Raw genomic sequence first — 22,545 nt, forward strand, 5'->3', positions numbered from 1 at the left:
AATGCATCTTTTCGATCTCCAGTATACCTTAAGACACAGCCGAATGGACTATTATCACTTTCCCTCAAATACACACCGCGATTTCCCACTTCCGTGCCTTTGTTTATGCTGTTTCTCCCTCTGGAATACCCTCTCTCTCCTATTCACCAGATGAGGAAGCTGAGGCTCAGATAGTCTGGGTAATTTGTTCAAGGTCACACGAGGGACAATGGTTTCAAACAGGGGAATGCAGCTGTTTAAACTGGGGAAGGTAGCATTTAGATCCTGAAACGCAGCTCTGTCCTTCAAAGCCCAGATCAGGACCTCCGCCCTATGACCCTGGTTACGGCCGTGCTTGCCTCCTGCTTATGTCTGAGTGGTCTCCTCAACCCTCTTGGAATGTGAGCCTCCCGAGGGCCAGCCTGAGTCTTACCCACATTTCCCCAGGGCTGTCCTTCCAGAACTGAACCAGAGGAAACAGATCCTGTTCAGAATCCTATAAACTCCATCCCCAGATCACCCACATTGGCCGACTAACCCTGGCTGTGGGAAGACAGCACGGAGGGGCCACAGTCTCCCCGGTAGGCCCCCTGCTGTACATAAGCAGCCCACCAGCCTCCATGCCCCCAGTGAGACTCAGAGCTTCAGAGACAGGGCTGCAAGGCCAGATGGGGGTGTGAATTTCTCCTAGCGGCGAGAATTTCTCCTAGTGGCGAGAATGTCATTGCAAGGCTGGATTTATGAATCAGGCATGAAATCCAGGGCCAGATGGCTTCACAGGCAAATTCTACCAAACGTACAGAGAAGAACTTATACCAATTCTTCTCAAACTCTTCCAAAAGATTGAAGAGGAAGGAACACTCCCGAAGACATTCTATGAAGCCACCATTAGCCTGATACCAAAACCAGACAAAGACACCAGTAAAAACAAGAAAAAAAAAAAAAGAATCAGGCATGAAGAATGGAGGAAAAGGGAAGAAAGCTACTGTGCCCCCTTAGAGGCGCCCCATAAACCAAACGGTATTGATTTCAAATGCAGGGAGACATGGCAATGTCATCCGGCCTCTGACAAACCTTCCTTTCCTATTTACATTAGGTTCAGACCAATGTTAAAATGACCCTGGATTCCCTGAAGTCCACTGGTTCCTGATCACACTGGGTTCAACTGCCTTTGGGGACTTCATACCTGCTGTTCTCTGCCTAGAATGTTCCAATTCCCTTTCTTAAGCCCTAAGCCTCCCCACGGTTTGCCAGCTTCTCCTCAGCCTGCAATATTTCAGCGACACCTCATCCAGGGGCCTTCCCCAGTCTCCCGGGTCTGAGTCACCGTAGCTTGTTGGTTCACCCCTGTCTCATGCACAGCCCACTTTATACTGTAACTCAGAGTTACCCCCTCTGGACTGTGAGTCCCCAGGAGAAGAATGTCCTTTATCCTTGTGTCTCCAGGTCCCAACACAGTGTCGGGCACATAGTAGGTGCTCAGTTAATGCTGTCGGCATGAATGGATGGTAAGTGGGAGGGGCAGTGTGCGGATGGGGGCCAAGAGTGCAGGAGCTGATGACTCAGTACAGTGGCTCATCCACAGGTGGAGGGTTGGAGGGACCCACCAGTGCCCCGCACCTACCGGCAGGGTTCCAGGCCACAGCAGGGGCTTACCTGAAAGATGGGGTACTTCACGTATCCGATCTCTATGCAGGTGTTGTCATTTGTTGGTTTGTTAGAGAGGAGGGCTTTGAACCTGAGGAGGAACATAAAGAGGGAGATAAGAAGACTCAGAAAGACATCAACAGCTTGCAAGAGACTCAGCTCTCTGATGACAGAACACGTAATGTCTTGTATCCCCTCCCACTCTGAAATACAATGACATATCCACAGATGGTTTAACATAATGCTCCCCCTTCTGATATGATACCATAATTCAATCTGAAGTTAAAACTAAAACTCTAAAGTTAAAAAGTGTTTGGAACTGTTAAATTATTTCTCAAACAGGTGATTGGAAAAGAACAAATGTCTTTTAAAACCCCGTCCACCTTGTAGGGCCCATCACAAAGGCTGCCTTCTTCCTGGAGTCCTTCCTGATTCAGGCCTCAAGCTCCTCAGGCGCCCACGGAGCTCTCCACCTCCCTCTTCCCCCCCGCCTCCCACACAACCTTTGCTCCAAGAGGGCAGGGACTTCTGCCATTTCTGCCTCTGCTGCCTCCTCAGAGCCTATGCCAGGCTGGACCTGATGCACTGTAGGTATTTAATCAACATCTGTGGATTACCTAACCATCTCCCTATGTGGGTGATCTTCTGTCTGGGGTTTGAGGTGCATTTTCCTGCCACTGACTAAACTAAGCTCCTTGTGGGTAGAGATGCAGTCAGTGGAACACATGGATACTCAATACATTTAGAAATAAGCTAAGCTGTGTCTCTTTTTATAAATTAAACTTTAAATCTGAAATAATTTTAGATTTACAGAAGAGTTGCAAACATCATACAGAGACTTCCAGGATGCCCTTCACCCAGCTTCCCCCGATGTTACATCCTACACAGCCATGGTACCTTTGTTGAAACTAAGAAATTAACATTGGTACAATACTGATCTAGTTCTTCTATGGTGTCACAACCGAGAACCTTGCAAGGGACAGTGTATTTTTCTTGCAGTGGCAAAGCAGACATTTGGGGTATTAGGTTTTGGGGGGGACACCGGAGATGCCAGGAGGCTTTTAGGAACCCAGGGAGTGTTGGCCACACAGCTTCATTAGTGACCTGGAAGTGGGTTCCGTTTCTGGATCCCAGTGTCCTTACCCTCTGCTCACCCCCTGGCAGCCTGCCTTCTCCTCATTCAGCATCACTTGCTTCTCTGCCCACCTTCACCGATCCCTGTTCAGGTCCCGGGAAAATGCAGTTCTAAATGGTCAACTCTATCTCTACTCAAATCAAAAGGAGAAGCAAGGGCTGTAGCAGAGCTAGCAGGGACGGTGTTATACTACTGTCACTCCAGAGTCAGGGAAAAGTAAGGTTCAGGACCTCTGTGTTTTGGGTGGCTTATGTCAAAGTTCCCTGATATTTGGAGAGCAGGCCTTTCAAGGCTTCTGTGTATGAGCTTTCAGGCCGCATGAGGACACCTGGCTGAGGGAGCTACAATCCAATCCACGCTCTGCTCACGCAGCTCTTTGCCCGATATGTGCCCCGTCTGCCTAGAGGAACGGTGCCCTGTCTAAGCCACATCATCAGGCTGCCGATTATGCTAGTGTCAGCCCTGTACTCTTTTTCCGAATTGTGGTTAAACATGTAACATAAAATTTACTGTATTAACCATTCTTAAGTGTAATGTTCACGTGAAGTGTGCTCACATCGCTGTGCAATCAGTCTCCAGGACTTACCCTGTCCCCGTTAAACAACTCCCCATTCCCCTCTCCAGCTCCACCATCCCCACCCCTCTACTTGCTGTCTCTATGAAGCTGATTACTCTAGGTTCATAGAAATGGAAACATACAGTAGTTGTCTTTTTGTGAGGAGCGTATGTCACTTCATAGAATGTCCCCAAGTTCATTCATATTGTAGCATGTGTCAAAACTGCCTTCCTTTTTAAGGCTGAACAACATGTATACACGAGGTATTTTTTAATTCATTCCTCCACTGATGGACTCCTGGGTGGCTTCCCCCTTTTGTCTTTGTGAATCATGCTGCCTGAACACGGTATACAAATGCCCTGTACTCTTGGATCCTTGATTTTGAGAAGAAAACCTGCCAGTTCAGTGACGATACCACCCGAATTGAATTTCAGAGAACAGTAATAGCCACCCTCGTAATTCAGTGCTTTCAAAATTGATGACACATACCTTGGAGAGGCTGTAAATAACAGCACTTTGTGGGCATAAAATGGTCTTCCTTCTACCAGAAAGGTAACATCTGACATTTCTTTATTGTTAAGGAAATGAGGATCTGGAACAGGAAAGGGAGAGAGGGTAGCTTTAGAGGAGAGAAGGGTGAGGTTTGGATTCCCCTTTTGGAAAAGTGCCCGTAAGAGCTGACAGGGAGGCTATGGCGATAAAATACTCATTGGAGAGAAAGTGACCAAACAGGAGACAGAATCAGTTAAAGGAACACTCAAATCACTGAAACTCAGTTTCTTGTAGGAAACCTTCATAGCTTACTCGCGACTAAGAGTAGCATTTCCCCTTAGAAGCCTCGCCCCCAGCCCGAGTTCAGATGACTGTCAGGTGTGGAAGGTGACCATCCACCCCGCTGACCTCCAAGGAAGTCACCCCCCCACCTCGCTCCTCCTCAAGCTCGGCGCCCTCCTGCCGGAGAGAAGTGCTTCTGAAGAGCTGTCCCCTTGCTGCTGCGTTCCAGGCGATCCGAAATCCAAGCCCTTTTCTCAGGGTCAGAGGCAAACGAGCCAGGCCCCTGCCCTCAACTCCAAGAATAAAGAAGTTGTATAACTACTTGTACAACGAGTACTCTAGTACTTGCTGAGCTGCCACTTACACGTGTAAACTCATTCAGTCCTGGGAGAAAGGGACGGCTGTCAGGTGTGCAGCTGGGGACACAGACGCCAGGAGTCACAGTGACTTGGCCAAGCAAATGGCAGGTGGAGAGGCCAGGATGTGAACCTAGACATTCTGACTCCAGGGCCTGCATTGCTAAGCACTGGGATACTCCGATTTGCCTGTCGTGTTGGCCATTTTTCCTGGGGCTACAGAAGGTGCCAGTCTGTCCTCAGCTCAGCCCTTCTGCCTCACTGGGAAAATCCACCAACACTCCCGTGCACCCCTACACGGCTCCACCCCACCTGGCTTCTAAGTCAGACCCCTGGCCTGGCCCCATTTTGCCCAGGCCCTGCTGTAACTTGGACCCAGAATTTGCCTTCCTGGCTGATTCGCCCCAGGGGGTGGTCCTGGATGTCCTCCACTCATATTTCTCTGTCCGTACCTACAGCCACCTCACCTCTTCCCAATAAAAAAGTTTTAATTTAAAACATATCAAAAAAAGCATTAAAAAGTCAAAATCACCTGTAATCCCTCTATCTTAAAAAAATTGTTTTTATTAAAAAAAAAATACAACAAGGGCTTCCCTGGTGACGCAGTGGTTGAGAGTCCGCCTGCCAATGCAGGGGACACGGGTTCATTCCCCGGTCCGGGAAGATCCCACATGCCGCGGAGCGGCTGGGCCCGTGAGCCATGGCCGCTGAGCCTGCACGTCCGGAGCCTGTGCTCCGCGACGGGAGAGGCCACAACAGTGAGAGGCCCGTGTACCGCAAAAATACAAAAAAACAACAAAACCCAAACTTCTAAAACTCTCCAGGTAAAGGGAAGAGAGGCTATAGGGGAAGGCCCCAGCGTTGACTAACACTTCTCCATTTGCTTTAAAGACCGTTAACAGGTTGGAGTGACTTTCTCCCTCTTCTCAGCCACCTGCCTCCCTCCGCTGGGTCTCTCTCATTCCCACTGTCCACTTCCAACTAGCCCCCACTCCTGCTTCCCAAATTGCTAATATCTCCTACCTTTAGCTCTTTTTAGCATTCTCCCCCAGAATTCACTGGGAGGGCAAGAGGACAACATACTATAAAAAATAAGGCATGTGCTCTCCAGTTTGTCATAGTCCCCACCACTCCCCTATTGTCTTACACCAAACTCATTTCAATCATTTTTATGACCTGCCTGGCCCTACAGAGATGCCAGTTTGGAACCTTTGTCACTACTCTTATCTTTCCTTTCAAGTAGATTCCTAAGGAACTACTATTTGGCCACCTTTAGTTATCTGAGCCTGAAATGCTGTATTGAAGATGCAAAACACTATTTGTTCCATATTCCACTTATTAGTAATTATGTCCTTTTTCTTTCATCTTGTGAGCTTTGAGCCTCTCAGGCCTGCCTTTATTCTCTTGGTGCTAATAACTCTTGGGATTCCGATGCTTGGGCTGAAAACCAGGCCCTTTTAATCGCTGGTGAAAGAAATCTCAGCAAGTTCAGGAGGAAAAAAAATGTTCCCTCCTCTCCTATAGCTACAGGAAAGCAGATTTTATGCTGCATCAGTGAAACAGCCCTTGCAAATGTTTGCTCTAACAAGGGTGTCTTGTAAGGCACCAGCTGTCAGAGATTATTGCTGTGTCCTGGCAATGTAACCTTCAATCTCTAAAGTCTGTTAATTTGATTGATCTTTATAATTTGTTGCCCTGATAATATTTTAATTAACACCTGTTTTCTACAAGGTAAGAACTCCTAGCAGTTTTAGTACATTCTGGTTTGCCTACATGAATGGGCATAAAGAAAACCAGACAATTTGGATTCAACTGCTAAGTTTTTCATTTTAGCATAAAAGTTGTATCATTTAAATTAACAGGTTATTCATGACAGGAACAAAAATACTTTAAAACAGTTTCATGAATTTAGCCTTTTCATTAATTTAAACTAGCTCACCTGTTTCAAAAGTAGGGGTTTTGCTAAAGGGTAGAATATTTCAGATGCTTCCATTTCTCCAAAGTTTCCTGGTCTTTACAGGAAGAGGAAACAGGAAGTAGGAAAGTCCCCAACCTTCACGGCAAAGGGAGTCCTTTATCTTTAATATTTTATAACCCCCAGGCAGTGAGAGAGAGGCCCTCACAACAGAAGGTTCATGCTTCAGGATTCAAGGCAGCTGGGTGTTTGCCTTCTTGCCAGGCTGATCAACCAGGTTGCAAGCAGACTCAGGATCTTCCAAATGAAATCAGTGCCTGATGGAAAGGTTTCTTCTGGAAAACCCCAGAAACCGGACTGGAGAATGATGGAATTGTGGCTTTGGGGGGACCTGGGTTCAAGCTCCAGTTCCACCTGAACTGATGCTGCAGCCTCTGAGAGCCTCTCTTTCTTCAGCTTTGACCAGGATGACACTGTGTGCCTCCCGCGGTGGCCCAGGGATTGCTTGAGAGAGAGTAGGTGAGGGGCTTTGCTGTGGCCAGCTCAATGCCAGGGTCAAAGAAGGGTGAAAAGCACTGTCACTGTCCCCAGCTTGTTCCATCTCAGGGAGGAGGGACTTCTTAGAGGGGAGGCTGGGGGAGAGCAGCCGTGCATGCACAGCTCAGCCTTCTCTGGGAATTTACCTGGCTGCTGGAAGTGCGTGGGCTCAGAAGGTCTTGGGCAGCCCGTCCCTGTCGGTGACTTGCAGTAGAAAGGCACTCAATGGAGGGATGAGATTTTGGCGAGTTCCCTGGTCCACACCCCCAAGGTATGTTCTCCAAACAGTTTAATCGCATAACAAAGGTGACATCCAGATCTCCACCTACCTCACTCCAGTCTCCACCTCGTTTACCCTCCAACACTCCCACCTTCTTTTATGGCGTTTGCGTGCTCCCTGCCCTCCAATCACAAAGCAACAGCGCAGGGCAGGACCCGGGAAGCACTTACCCAGGCGCGAGGTCTGTTTCCGTTTGATCTCTGTGAGCTTGGGGATGGGGTAGGGCCCGTAGCAGTGAGTGAAGATGACACACAGCTGCTGGCTGATCACTTCGTTCTGTGGAAAGGAAAGAACGGCTCACACTGCTGGGGGCTGTGCACTCATCCAAGCTGTGCTGTAACAATGGGTTCCTCCCCCCAGGCGAGAGGAGCCCACAGACTTACTGCAGATTCTCAGAGAAATTCCCCTGACATCACACGTTCACTTTGCCCCTCAGGCCCTGGATTTGCTTGCTCTGTTTGTCCACTATTTCTAGCAGGTTCATTGGTGGAAGTTTAATTTGTAATTAAATCCTTTCTTGCTCCAATCATTTCTTTGCTATCCATTAGAAGACAAGTTTTGTAGCTCACAGGATGGAAGATAAGTTTTTCACCCTAAACACACCTTTATTAATACTCCGAAATTCTGGCAGCAGGTCATTATCCCGAAAATCACAGCAGGAAGCCCTGTGGGTCCTGTTCCTGTGCTCTCCATGACCAAGACACAAACGCTCCTGATTCGGTTTTCTTCTGAATTTGATTCTGGCGCTGAGGCATTTCCAGATCCAGGAGTGCTCAGCTGAATCACTTCCTCCAAAAAAAAGTGTGTGTGGGGAGGGGAATAGTTCTGTGATGCAAAACTACTCAGGGAGCCTGTTGCTCAGGGAGCCTGTTTCTGATCGCCCTTCGCCTTTCACGTTCTCTCCTCCTTTCCGGTTGGGGCCCGTGCTGTTCATTAATCTCCCTCCAACTGCAGGTGTGCAGGAAGGAAGCTCAGGAATCAGAGCATTTTTTGGGATGCTTTTTACTGGGTGAAGGGGGTTGAAACTAGGGGCTAAAATCAGAGGTAGATAGCTAGACATTTACAGTATATTAAGAAAAGTAGGTTACAACACAATTTGTACCATGTATTTTTGGAAGTAAAATGCTACATATATATTTGGATGTATAAAGAAAGGTCTGGAAAAAGAGTAGCTACCGTTGGGTGGGATGATGATGTCTTCCCTTTTCTTTTTATCTATATTTTCTGTCATAAACAAGTGTTGCTTTGGTGATAAAAACAATACATGTTATTTTTCATTTTAAAAGACAGGTTTGGGACTAATGATGTTAGCAGTTCTGATTCTTGAATCTGCTTCACTGTGTTCCTGAAAGAGAGGGATCACAGCTCAACCTATGGAAAGAAAACCCAACCCTTTGATCCTGCAAGGCACCATGTTACCTCAGAGGGGGTCCACAGAGGTGCCTAAGGAGATGCAATCCTATTGGACAGAAAAAGGGATTCTGCTCTCAAAGATGATACCTTATGACCAGCAGCATCAGCATCACCTGGGAGCTCGTTAGAACTGCAGATCCGCAGGTCCCATCCCAGACTTCAGCCTCAGGTGGGCTGGGGGTGGGGCCCACCAGTCAATATTTTAACAAGTTTTCTGATGCTCCCTTTGTTTTGAGACCCACACGTTTCACATATCGAAATTCTGTCTTGGGTTTGACCTGGGCTGGGGACTGTCAATTTGTTTCCTTTGGTCTAAAGCCTTGCCACACAAACGTGCCCCATCGACCAGCAGCAGCAGTATTGCCCGGGAGCTTGCAAGAAATGCAGACTCTCCTCCTAGGCCCACTGAATCAGAATCCGCATTAACACGCTCTACAGGTGATTCCCACGCATACTCACGTTGGAGAAGCACGGGGGTGGTTGGCAGTACTGTGGCCCCAATCCCTGGGACTGTGACATCATGAGATACCATGCCTGTGAATATATTCTCTTTCAGAGCAAAAGGGACTTGGCAGGAGTAATTAAGGTCACTAACTAGTTGACCTTAAAAGGGGGCGATTACTTTGGATTATCTGGGTGGGCTCACTGTAATCACATGAGCCTTTAAAATTAGAGGCAGAAGAGGAATTCAGAAGGGATGGGGGAGACGTGGAAGTCAGAGGGTCTGGAAGCCTGAGAAGGACTTGGTGCACTGTTGCTTGAAGACGGTGGGGGCCACATGGTGAGCTTGAGAGGGAACGCAGGCCCCAACACTAGGAACAAAATGTGACCCCCCAGCTGACCCCCAGGAAGGAAATGGGACCTCAGTCCTACAGCCACAAGGAACTGAATTCTACCCAAACCTGAATGAGCTTGCAAGTGGATTCTTCCCGGGTCTCTAGAAAGGAACTCAGCCCTGCTGACTCCCCTGATTTTGGTCCTGTGAGACCCTAAGTAGAGAGCCCAGCCGAGACCTTGTGCCCGGACTTCTGACCAATGGAAACCATGAGAGAGTAAATGGCTGTTGTCTTCAGCCTCTAGATTGTGGTCATTTGTTACCGCAGCAATAGAAACTAATCCAGCTCATCTAGAGTTTGCCTATTTCACCTTCCTTCTGACTGCAGCGTGCCCGACACACTGGGGATGCACAGTGAACACTTGCAGATCACAAGAAAGATGAGACCTGTGACCTGCAAGATGCTCTGTGCAGACTGTGTGATGAACGGTGCTGGTCTCACTACCTGCACCTGGGGTTGTCTTGGGAGGCTTGCTGGTGAGTCAGCCCATCTCATCAACTCGGGGCAAGGAATGAAGATCCATTTCCTGGATTTCGTGACCCGTAAGAGAAGCTGTACTCAGCATCTAAGAGGTGACCGGCACTGTGAAAGGAGCCGTACTGGGGGCAAGCAGAGGCAGCAGAGCAAGATCCCGTCTCTCCAGGAACTCACAGCTCGGCCTCACTTCCTAACTTCACTATGTGTTGTATCACCTGAGAAAGTAAAGACAAGGGCTGTCTGTTCCACAGGGACAATCCTCAAGCACTTAAAAATTATCTGGGAGGCACGTAACTCCCCACTCCTAAGTGAGGGCTGCACATAGTGACTTGATTCCAAAGAGCACAGTCTGGAAAGCGAGGGGGAGGCAACAGTAAGTTTGCCGTGGAGAAACTCGACAAACACAATCTCAGCCAGGTGGTCAAGGTCATCATCACCGGTGATGAGTCATATCGATCGCATGTACACCTGATGTGATGAGAAAGGCGCTTTACCTCGGTGGGCATCCTTCCCAAACCCACAATCTCGGTCTAAATCGTGAGACAAATATTGCGTACTCCACTAGAGGGGCAGCCTATAAAATATGTGACCAGTACTCCTCAGAAACGGTCATGGTCATCAAAAACAAGGCAAATCTGAGAAACTGTCTCAGCCAAGAGGAGCTTAAGGAGGCATGATGACTAAAGGTAACCTGGTGTCCCGGAGCAGAAAAAGACACTAGATAAAAACCGAGGAAACAGGTATAAAGTATTTAGCTAACAATAACGTATCCATGTTGGTTCACTGATGATAACAAATGTACCACACTGATGCAGGATGTTCATACTGGGGGAAGCAGGTGAGGGGTTGTATGGGAACTCTCTGTGCTATCTTCTCCATTTTTCTGTAAATCTAAAGTCACTCCAAAAAATGAAGTCTATGATTACAAGAAAAGCTGCCCAATGAGGAAATAGGAAAATTATGATGAAAGCACTAGAAGTTCAGGAGAGAAAGGGAAAGAAGACGGGTCATCAACAGTTCCCTAGGCTTGACTCATTCATCCCCCAAAGGTTTCGTGAATGTAAACGTTCCCTCATGCGCTAAGCTATGCTTTCATCCACTCATGAATTTTCTTCAAAATATTTATTGAGCATCTGCTAAGCGCCAGGCACTGGCTAGACCCTGAGGGCTGGACACTGTGTGAAGGATGGTGTTGATGAGCCCAACGCCAGCACCAAAGATGCTGCCATTTCTGAGGTTTTCTGGCCGCTTCTCTTTCAGAGATGAGAACCCTAAGAGAAGCCACCCCACTGTGTCCTTGAACTCATCTGTGTTTGTCGAGGTGTCTGCTCTGTGCCCTTTTCTGTGCACTTCCTCCAGACTGTGGGATCGTTGGGATAATTCACTCTGCTTCCCTGGCACGCTGTAATTCGTATAAGTGAACAACTCTTGTGGGGTTGGTCTACCCTAAGGATTTGGGTAGCTCTGGACCCAAACCTGAAGACAGTGGCTGGAATTAGCCAAGCTTGAGGCTCACTCTGTTCTGGGGGTGGGCGTGGGTTGGGTGGCTGTGCTGGGACAGACGCTGACGCTCTCCTCTGAGCGACACATTTAAGCGTGGCGCTTTTAGCTCAAAGGGCCACAAGGCTCAAGCCCCAGGGGCAGCAGGCCAGCCTCAGCATGTAGGCCCTGACCTGGGAGGCCTGGGCTGGGAGAGGTAGGTCTGGCCAGGCTCATGTACATGGCAGCCGGTTAGCAGTTGTTATTGGCGTGCCGCTGGGGACCTGGAATTCAGGTTTCTCACGGAAAATGCTGGGTATGTGTGCTCGTGGGGTGAACTTGGGTCCTCGGGACTCGGAGCTGTGCGGCTACATAGAACTAGACAGGAATGAAGCCAAGTTCCTAACACCAGGGTTACCAGGAGACTCCCCTGAGATGGATTCCTGTGGATTTGGGGGCTGACATCCTTCCTCTCCTCCTCTAACCCCTCACTCCTCTCCTAAAAAGATACTGAAACACCTTCTCTTCTTCACAAAGGAGTGCTAGGATTGATCCCAAAGGTCCTTTTCAGGTGGCTTAGGCGGGGGTTCTACACAGTGGTAAAAACCTGGACAAGGGGGGCAGATGGGACTGGGTCCCAGTCCTGGTTCCTCACCCACTAGCTCTGTGACCTTAGGAAAGTGACTCGGCCTCTCTGGGTTTTGGTATTCTCTTCTAAAGTGGATTAAAACTACCTGCTTGGTGAGGTTGCTATGAGAGCTAAAAAGGATAACACATCCCCATATACTGCTGAACCAAAGGAAAGTGCTGAGATTTGACCATTTTTAACCCCCTAAAACAGCAATTGCCCATAATTCAGACGAATGCCTATTTTTCTAGACCCTAAAATGTCATAAAATTAATGGCAGCTTTTAGGAAGAGGAAAAAGAAACTCACCACATTAAACACACACACCCATTTTTAAGATCCATTTAACTCGAGAAATGCTGGAAGGTGGAAAAAGCTGTGTCTCAGAATCAAGAGAATGCGGAATTACTGTTACTATCTGGGGACACTGGCAGGGAGTTCTCTGCCTCAGTCCACTGTCAACAGCGACTGACTCTTCCCTACAGAGGCCCCTCCCTTGCGGGATGCACTGACCTGTGAGCAGTGAGCTGCTCTGCGCTGCCACACCCCTGGGAAAGGTGGAGGTGGGAAGTGTCCCCGCCTCCAGAGGGTTCTGCGAGGTCAGCATGTAGCCCCACTGGAGTTGTGCACCAGATGAAACTGAACACACAATGAACTCAAGTGCTTTTAAATAGCCATCCATGTGTTTTGATATGCACCTTTTATTCATGTCAAGTGAGGAAGGTTTTCAATTCATGGTAGTAATACAATGTTTCCTTTCTAACTACATTTAATGGAAGGCAAATTGATTTAAAGAAAAATATCAGTGGAAATATCCTTGAGGAATGAAAGGGAAATCAGACATTATCAGATGAAGGAAAACTCAAAGAATTTGTCACCAGGAGACCTACCCTAAAGGAATAGCTGAAGAAAGTTCTCTAAACAGAAAGGATAGATGAAGGAATCTTGGGACATCAGGAAGAAAGAACATGGTAAACAAAAATATGGATAAACATAATAGGTTTTCTTTCTTCTCTTGAGTTTCCTAATTATGTTTGATGCAAAAATTATAAGTGTCTGATGTGGTTCTAAATATGTAGATGAAATATTTAAAGACAATTATGTCATAAATGGGGGAGGTAAAGGGACATAAAGGGAAGTAATGTTTCTGTACTTTACTTGAACTGGTAAAATGAAGACACCAGTAGTCTATGATGTTATACACACACACACACACACACACACACACACACACACACACTATAATACTGCAAGCAACCACTAGAAAAACTATACAAAGGCATGCAATCAAAAACACTACAGACATATAAAAATGGAATTTAAAAAGTGTTCAAGTAACTCCACAAGAAGGCATAAAAAGAAAAGAGAAAAAAGACAGAGAGACCAAACAGAAAACCCAAAATAAGATGGCAGGCTTAAGCCCTAAAGTAGCAATAACTGAGTAAAATATAAATGGTCTCAATATACCAATTAAAAAACAGAGATAGGCAGAGTGGATGAAAAGCCCCACTATATGCTTTTTACAAGAAAGTCACTTCAAATCTAATAAAACAGGCAAGGTGACAGTAAAGGATGGAAAAAATATATCACATGAACATTAATCAAAGGAAAGCAGGAGTGGCTATATAAATATTAGATAAAGTAGATGTCAGAGCAAGGAAAATTAGCAGAAGCAGAGAGGGGCATTATATAATGATAAAAGGGTTAATTCACCAAGAAGATATTGCAGTCCTAAATGTGTATGTACCAAACAACAGATCTGCAAAATATGTGAATCAAAAACTGACAGAACCAAAAGAAGAAATAGACAAACCCACAATTACAGTTGGGTTCTTTCTCAACTGATAGAATAACTAGACAGAAAATCTGTAGGCTATGGAAGAACTCAACAATACCATCAACCAACAGGGTCTTATCGACAGTTATGGAAACACTCTGCTCAACAATGGCAGAAAACAGTCTTTTCTTTTTTTTGGCCACATTGCATGGCTTGAGGGATTTTAGTTCCCAGACCAGGGATCGAACCCAGGTTCCCGGCAGTGAAAGCACAGTCCTAACCACTGGACCACCAGGGAATTTCTGAAAACATTCTTTTTAAGTGCCCGTGAAACCAAGATAGACCATATCCTGGGCCATAAAACCAACCTCAAAATTTTAAAAGGATTGAAATAATACAGACTGTGTTCTCTGACCACAATGGAATCAACCTAGAAATCAATAACAGAAAGATAACAGGAAAATCTCCGAATACTTGGAAACTAAACAACACATTTCTAAATAATTCATAAGTCAAAAAGGAAGTTCCAAGGGAAATAAAAAACACACTGAACTGAATGAAAATGAGAATAAAAGGTATCAAAGTTTGCGGTACACAGCCAGAGTAGTGCTGAGAAAGATATGCATACATAAGACAAGAGGAAAGGTCTCAAATTAATATTCTAAGCTTCTACCTAAAGAACCTGGAAAAAGAAAAACAAAATAAGAAAAAAAAAGAAAAACAAAATAGGCCCAAAGCAAGCAAATAATAAAGATAAGAGCAGCAATCAATGAAACTTAAAAAAGAAGAGTAGCAGAGAGAGAAGACACAAATTAACAAAATCAAGAATGAAATAGGGGCTATCACTACAGACTCTGTAGACATCAGAAGGGTAATAAGGGAATGTGATGAGCAACTCTACACACATACATTTGACAACGTAGATGAAACGGACCAATTCCCTGAAAAACACAAAGTACCCCACCTCACTCAATATTAAGTAGATAATTTGAATAGCTCTGTAACTATTAAAGAAATTGAATTTATAATTTAAAAAACTTCCCTTAAAGAAATCTCCAAGACCAGATTGAAAAGAAAGAAATGAAACCATCTCTACTTGCAGATTACATGATTAAGTAGAAAAATCCCAATAAATCTGCAAAAAACTCCTAGAACTAATAAATGAGTTCAGCAAGGTCACAGGATATGAGATAAACATACAAAAATCAACTGTATTTCCATATGCTAGCAATGAACACATGGACAAAAAATTAAAAATATAACACCATTTACAATTGTTAAAAAAAGAGAAATAGTTATGTGTAAGTCTAATAAAACATGTCCAGGGGCTTCCCTGGTGGCACAGTGGTTGAGAGTCCGCCTGCCGATGCAGGGGACTCGGGTTCATGCCCCAGTCCGGGAGGATCCCACATACCGCGGAGCGGCTGGGCCCGTGAGCCATGGCCGCTGGGCCTGCGGGTCCGGAGCCTGTGCTCCGCAACGGGAGAGGCCACAACAGTGAGAGGCCCGCGTACAGCAAGAAAAAAACATGTCCAGGACTTGTACCCTGAAAACTCACAATATTGATGAAAGAAATCAAAGAAGATCTAAAGACACCAAGAGACTAACATGTTCATGGATTGAAAGACTTAACATAGAAAAGATGTCAATTCTCCCTAAACTGATATAGAGGTTTAACACAATTCCTATCAGTCTCAGCAAGATTTCTGTTGTTGTTCATATAGCAAATTTGTTCCAAAATTTATATGGAAAGGCAAAGAACTAACATAGCTAAATTCATTTTGTGAAAGAAGAATAAAATGGAAGGAACAAATTTACCCAATTTCAAGATTTATTTTATAGCTATAGTAATTAAGACTGTGTGGTAATGGTGGAGGGACAGACACATAGATCAATGGAACAGAATGGAAAACTCAGAAACAGACCCACACAAATATGCCCAACTGACTTGACAAAGTTGCAATAGTAATTTGATGAAAGAGAGATAGTCTTTGCAACAAATGGTGCTGGAGCAATTGAACATCCACTGGCAAAACAAAAACAAAAACAAAACAACTTTGCTCTGAGTCCTGCATTTCATACAAAAATTAACTCAAAATGAAAATGAATCACAGACTTCAGCGTAAAACAGAAAACTATAAAAACTCTAGGAGAAAAATGCAGGAGGAAATCTGCATGATTTAGGGCTAGGCAAAGCATTCTAATACTTGTCATCAAAAGCATAAGCTCCATAAAAGGAAAAACTTAAATTGGACTTCCTCGAAATGGAAGCTCCGTGAAAGACCCTGTTAAGAGGATAAGAAGACAAGCTGCAGAGTGGGAGAAAGTATTTGCAAACCGTGTATCTGACAAAAGACTATTTTCTAGAATTTACAAAGAACTCTCAAAATTCAACAGTGAAAAACCAAACAATTTAATTAGAACACGGGCAAAAGACACAAAGAGACATTTCACTGAAGAGGATATACAGATGGCAAATAAACACATGAAAATATGTTCAACATCATTAGCCATTTAGGGAAATGCAAATTAGAACCACAATGAGATACCACTTATACATCTACCAGAATGGCTAATATAAAAAATAGCAATAGCATCAAACAGGGAGGATGTGGAGAAACTTCATTACCCATACTTTGCTGGTGGGAATATAAAACGGTGCAGCCACTCTCAAAACCAGTTTAGCAGTTTCTAAAAACTAAACATGCAACTTCCATACAATCCAGCAGTTGCACTCCTGAGCATTTATCCCAGAGAAATGAAGACTTATATTCATATCAAAAACCTGTGCAGGAATGTTTAAACAGCTTTATTTGTAATAGCTCAGCACTGGAAACAACTCAGATGTCCTTCAGTGGTGAGTGGTTAATAAACTGTGATCTGTCCATACCACAGAGTACTAGTCAGCAATAGAAAGAATCTAACTATCAACACATGCAACGACCTGGAAGAATCTTCAGAGAATTATGCTGAGTGAGAAAATCCGATCCTAAAAAGTTACATACTGTATGATTCCATTTAAATCACATTCTTGAAATGACAAAATTAGAGAAATGGAGACCGGATTAGTGGTTACCGGGGCATAAGGAGGGAGTGAGGGCAGAAGAGATATGGGTGTGGCTGTAAAAGGGCAACATGAGGGATCCTTATGGTGATGGGAGTTTTCTGCATGTTTACTGTATCATGTCAATATCTTGGTTGTGATATTTAACTGTCATTTTGCAAGATATTGCCCATGGGGGAAATGAAGTATCTCTCTGTATGTTTTCCTACAACTGCATGTGACTCTACAATTGTCTCAAAATAAAAAGTTTAATTTACAAAACTCAATTTTAAAACAGTGGGAAAAACCCCTAAAAACATGTATAAACCACAAGGAAAAAAAAACCCAAAACACATAGCTCATGTCTCACCCTGGACATGAGCTATGTGTTTTGTCTTTTTTTTCTCTCCACGTGAACTGAATAGAACAACGCTGGAGGCTAAAGCCTCCAGCGTTGTTCTATTCAGTTCACGTGGAGAGAAACCCCAAATGTCCACCATGTTCTGAGCAAGGCTCCGTGCCATTTGATTTCATCTCCTACACTTTCTCCTGTGTCCCGCAGCTTCCTGCTGCCCCAGCACATCAAGCACGTTCCCACCTGGAGCCTGAGCTCCTGCAGTTCCCCCACTTGGAATGCTTTCCCTCCAGACCTCTGTGTGGCTGGAAGCTTTTCCTCACTTAGGTGGTTGTTCACATGCTCCCTCCTCTGGGAGACTTTTCTTACCATCCTCTCTAAATTAGACCTTGCACCAGAGACTACATCGTTGTCCAAGTTCATTTTTTTCATAGCATTTATCATGCTCTCACTCTCTTTTGCTGACGTATTTCCTTGCGTACTATGTGTCTGCCCCTCCCCTGGCCACAGTAAGTTCCATAAAGAAGGTAAAGAAGGTCCTGTCACCCCTGTAGCCTAGGAGGCACTCATGACTACAGAATGAATAAATGTCCAGAGGAGTTATGTGTGGGAGAAACGGGCCAGGAGCTCTCTTTAAATAGATGTATTTTAAAAAATGACTGTATTGTTCTACTCCTGGGGAACTCTAGAGACACTGAACCCTTTTAAAGATAAAATTTATAACTGGGGGCAAAAAAGCACATCTGCAACTAGATTTCAAGTAACGTTTGACCGAGCAAGAGTCACGGATGCGGAGAAGGCATCGCCTCACTTTACAGGATGGCTGTATTTCTGTGAGTTGACCATAAAGTGGATTTATTTACAGGAATTCTATATTCTTACCCACTACTCTGATAGAACCAGGTATTTGTGCCCACAGAACAGCAGACATGATTTGAACAGGAATCTGTTAATGGAGGGAGAAGGGACAATGCTAGCTAGTTGTGTGATGCATGGCTACTCCTTTCCTCCAATAGGACACTTTCTGAAGGCAGAGCTTTGCAGCACTTTCTCAACTCTCTGAACTTCTCTGCCACCATCTCTCTCTAGACATCTTTTGACCCCAGGAACATCACCATGTTTGGGGACTGCTTGACTTGCCCCGGCAGCCAAGGGAAATTGATCACCTCTTTGTCCCCTGTGGTCAGTGTACATGGTGGTGTAATACCACATCTCACCAGTAGGGGTTACCATTGACCCCCCCCCATAAGGGCAAACTTGACTCTTGAAAGCACCCTTTTCCCCACACTTGCCCCCCGCTCCTGACCACACGCTGCTCCTGCCCCATCCCTGGCTCCCCCCACCCTCCAAGATCAGTACAGCTGACAGGGAGCAGGCTCTAGTCTACATCTGCCAAAGGCCCCTGGCTTCTTCCAGGCCTCCAGGTGCTACTTTCAAAGGCTGTTGGCTGCCCTTTCTGGGTGGTGGCTGAGTGGGGTATAAGGGGCCTGCTGGCGTGCTAGCAATGTTCCGTTTCTCAGTCTGGGTGCTGACCACACAGGTAAGTTTACCTTGTGAAAATTCATTAGGATCTATAGTTACGATCTGGGCACTTTTCTGATGTATCTCATTCTTCAAAGTGAAGTTTACTTTAAAAAATCCATAGATTAGCTTTCCTCAATACATAGGATGCCTTAGTAATTTCTGGAACTCCCACTACAGCCCGTAGAAGAGAAAAAAACAAAACCAAACCAAAAACCAATTAGAACACCAAGACCCTGGGAACAGACCTAGCAATGATTTTTCACTAAGGTGGTTTCTTAGGTAGTTTCAGGCCTTATTTATTTATTTTTCAAGTTGCGGGGTGAGGGGCAGGGAGAGTTTGGTTTTGAAATACTTCCAGCAGGTTTTGCTCTTTGTGGAATCACTGAGGCTCATTACCCGAGGGCCGGCACACCTCCTCCCGTTTTGGGTCTCAGTGGGGCCTGACATCAAGCACAAATCCAGCCCCCAGAGGCTGAGACTCTGGTGCTAATGAGAATACCTAATGGGACCCGCTCTGGACCCCAGGCCAGGTGCTCCAAGGCTCAGGGAGCAGCTGGGTGTGTTGCTGCTGCTGCTTTGCTGCGGGGCCATCCCTGCCACCTGGAGAAGGCTGCTCCCCCTCTCCACTCGTGACAGCTTGTTGGCCAAGCCTGGCAGGGGAACCCACGCTGCCCTTTTGGTTCAGAGGCCTGCCTACTTCCCTGACACTTCACAGGCTCCCACTATCTTAGGACCCCCGGGTCCTGCACAGCCTGTTGTGAAGGGGTTGAGGCATTTCCCCGTTGCTGGGAACATAGTGCCAGCAGGAATTCAGAGGCCCTTGAGGAAGGCGTGAGCCTCAAGCGCTAGGCTCATGCGATCCTCAGACCTGAAAAGCCTTCTCAGGGCCTGGCTTTCCAGGGACCTTGACAGGGTCTGCATCCTGTCGACCTAGAGAGCTACACCCATTTCTCTCTTCCTGCTGGGTTCCTAATGTCCATCCAGGCCTGCCCTGGTCTCAGCGCCTCAGTGACGCCTTCCCTGAGCATCTCACACCCCTCAGAGCCTGTGCCACCCAATTTAACATTGTTTCACAAACCACCTCAGATGTCCTTGGGGCCCATGGGTGGGCTTTAGCTCCCCAGCTTTCATGCATATTCCCCAGGCTGGAAGGTATCTTTTACTTTGTCCCACGTGCCCACGTGCCTTGGGACATAACAGGTGTTCAGTAAAGTGGCTGCCCCATGAAAGGCTCTACAAATAGCTGTAACCAGCTGGGGTACATTTGTGCCAGCGCTGTGACTGCAGGCAGCCCCCCCCCCCGCCCCCCGCCGTGGGACAGGGTCAGGCTCAGGGAGCATGGAGATCAGAGCCCCCAGCCTTCCTCTCTGCCCACAAGCACAACGGCATTAAGCCCTCGTACCTTGCTGGCTTTCAAGATCTCGAACATGAGGGGCAGGCCCTGGGTGACGAGCTCCTCCGTGTACTCTTCCTCCTGAATGGTCTTAAACTCCTTCAACAGGCACTGAATGAGAGGCCGGCGGTGCTGCTGGAAGGCGATCCGCAAAGACTCCAGCCAGGTGTGCAGGGTCCACGGGACACCTGGAAAGGGGGCAGGTGGGGGTGGGGGAGGGGAGGGCAGAAAACAACCAGAGGAGAAGGCGTGTTTTTATCTGGAAGCTGGCCTTTCCGGGGGACATTACCACATCATGAGACCAAGAGCCTGCCTTTCAATGAATAGAGCCAGTGTTGCTTTTTTTTCCCCCCAAAGACCCGCAGAAGTTGAAATTAAAGGTCGTAATTCGATTCCCTTAACTATGGGTGTTTAGTTCTGCACGCTACTCACGTTATTAGGGGCTGCATTTTACAAGGTATAATCCTTGTGTAGAATATTGGAATTCTAATGCACACTGTTTATGCAGATCCCATCCTTCTGAGTTCTGACTTCCTTCGTCTCCATCCCCTCTACATCCGTGCCCAGAGCTTAGAGGTGGTGAAACCTCACCATCCGCTGCTCTGGTCAGGGCAGGTATTTCCATCTGAATGTGAAGGCACGGGAGGATGCTGCTGCCGCCCCCATGTGCAAAACGACATTTCCACCTGCAGGCACTTCATCAGGTCTCTCTCCCTGGACAGAAGCCTCTCCAGCAGCTGATCGCTGTGATTTGCTTCTCCCCCCTCACTGTGAGACGGAGGCACTCGCTACTATTTATAACAAGCACACGATTCAGGGTCTCGAGCTTCAGAATCAAGCGTCACAGGCTCCCAGGGCGATGGCACAAACGTCCGCCACACTAAACGGCCACCCTCCAAGAGAGACCAGTTTCCAGAACAGCACCGGGGGCCCCTCCTTGGGGCCTCAGCCTACCCTGAGCTGCCACAGCCTGTGTTTACAGCCTGTGCTCCATCCTGCTGTGTCTGGGCCGGGGCTAGTGCCATTAGAGGGGTGAAGGCCAGGCCAGCCTGTTCCCCAGACGCACGGAGGAGATGGCTCCGGCATAGCTCACTCGAGGGAGAGCCACCCCTAACTTTTCCCGAGGGTGGCTTTGCCCCTGAAGTGGGTGCAGCCTTGCTAGGGAAGAGATGCCCTCATCCTAGCTGGTGCCGGCGGCCGCTTCATGGATTTGGGGGCTCTCAGGCAGCGATTCCCCAACCACTGGGAACCACCTGGGATGATTGTTAAATATAAAGATTTCCAGCCTTTATCCATCCAGACCCTTGAAAGCAGAGCCTCTGGGTGTAGGGCCTGGCAATCTGTATTCAGACAAGCTCCCCAGGTGATTCAAATTTCTAACTCAGGGTCCAGAGTTTGGGAATCGTGGAAAGGTGACCTGAGGATGGGACTTCGGGGCTGGCAGGATGCTGCTGTCTATGGGAATGGTGTGGGAACTTAGCCTGGAAGTGCTCCAACCAGCAAATGAGAAGTTCCCTGGGCTGCGTGGGGTGTGTGCGCGTGCGTGCATGCGTGTGTGTGTGTGTGTGTGTGCGTGTGACCTGGAGCTGGGCAAAGGCTCTGTGCCCAGCCTTGGAGGGTCCCCAGACTGACCTATGCTCCTGATATCAATTGTGACATCCACGTAGCCATGCTCAGCGCTGTGATACATGGCCTCCCTCAGGGCTCTGAGTTTGGCCTTGCTGTTGCGGCTGGCACACAGGGGGGGCGGGGTTGTCTCCGCCAGGTCTGTCCCCTCGGCCAGAATCTCCTCCAGGGACAGGATATCACTCTTCTCCTTCTCTGGCTGAGCGAGCAGTTTGCGGAACACATTCCTGTCAATCATAAACCCAGAGATGAAGACACTCAGAGATGGAAGGGCTGTGCCAGGGCAAGGACTAGGCAGGGGAAGTGGGGAGACCTCTCACTTGGGGCAAGGGAAGGACGGGACCAACTCCGGGGTGGCGGTTTCAGAGGCCTGACCACAGGTGCTACGTTTGGTGGATGGAAGAGATGGTGGGGCAGGTCTGGCTGTGTTTCCTTGAGGACAACTTGGAGCTAAGTGCATTCCCCAAATATCTAGAAGGTTCTAGAACGTCTGCCTGCAGTTCCCCCCCCCATAGTGAATTTGCTTCACTTGGGGTTACGTGTAGTAAAATCTGATGGGGTAAATCCTGAAGGAAATGTAGACACGAGGTAACCAAACATGAGAGGTTTTACGATTCTTTAAAATGGATTCTTCTCACTTCACGACAGGTGATAGGATGAGTGCTGACCAACCCTGGCAAAGAGTGACGTCTCTGTGATAGGAAAGCCGTCTGGGAAAGGACCAGACAAGCCAGTCTGAGTGGACGTGTGCTGCATGAAGCTGGCTGGCCAGGACTGGTCTGCCTCTGGGTCCCACATCCAGAGATACAGTGGGTC

General features: G+C 47.0%; 1 protein-coding gene across 2 annotated transcripts in view; it reads right to left on the minus strand.

The window, feature by feature from the left end:
- Positions 1-22,545, minus strand: part of ABTB3 (ankyrin repeat and BTB domain containing 3) — a 319,066-nt gene that overhangs the window by 16,432 nt on the left and 280,089 nt on the right. For both annotated transcript variants that reach the window (XM_079938119.1, XM_079938120.1), the window contains exons 10-14: positions 21,736-21,956; positions 20,113-20,291; positions 7,350-7,455; positions 3,807-3,909; positions 1,636-1,717 (exon numbers count right to left, since the gene is read on the minus strand). In XM_079938119.1, the coding sequence (XP_079794245.1) occupies positions 1,636-1,717; positions 3,807-3,909; positions 7,350-7,455; positions 20,113-20,291; positions 21,736-21,956 (691 nt within the window). The remainder of the gene's footprint in view (positions 1-1,635; positions 1,718-3,806; positions 3,910-7,349; positions 7,456-20,112; positions 20,292-21,735; positions 21,957-22,545) is intronic.

Source organism: Stenella coeruleoalba, assembly GCF_951394435.1.
Source record: "Stenella coeruleoalba genome assembly, chromosome: 11".
NCBI lineage: Eukaryota > Metazoa > Chordata > Mammalia > Artiodactyla > Delphinidae > Stenella > Stenella coeruleoalba.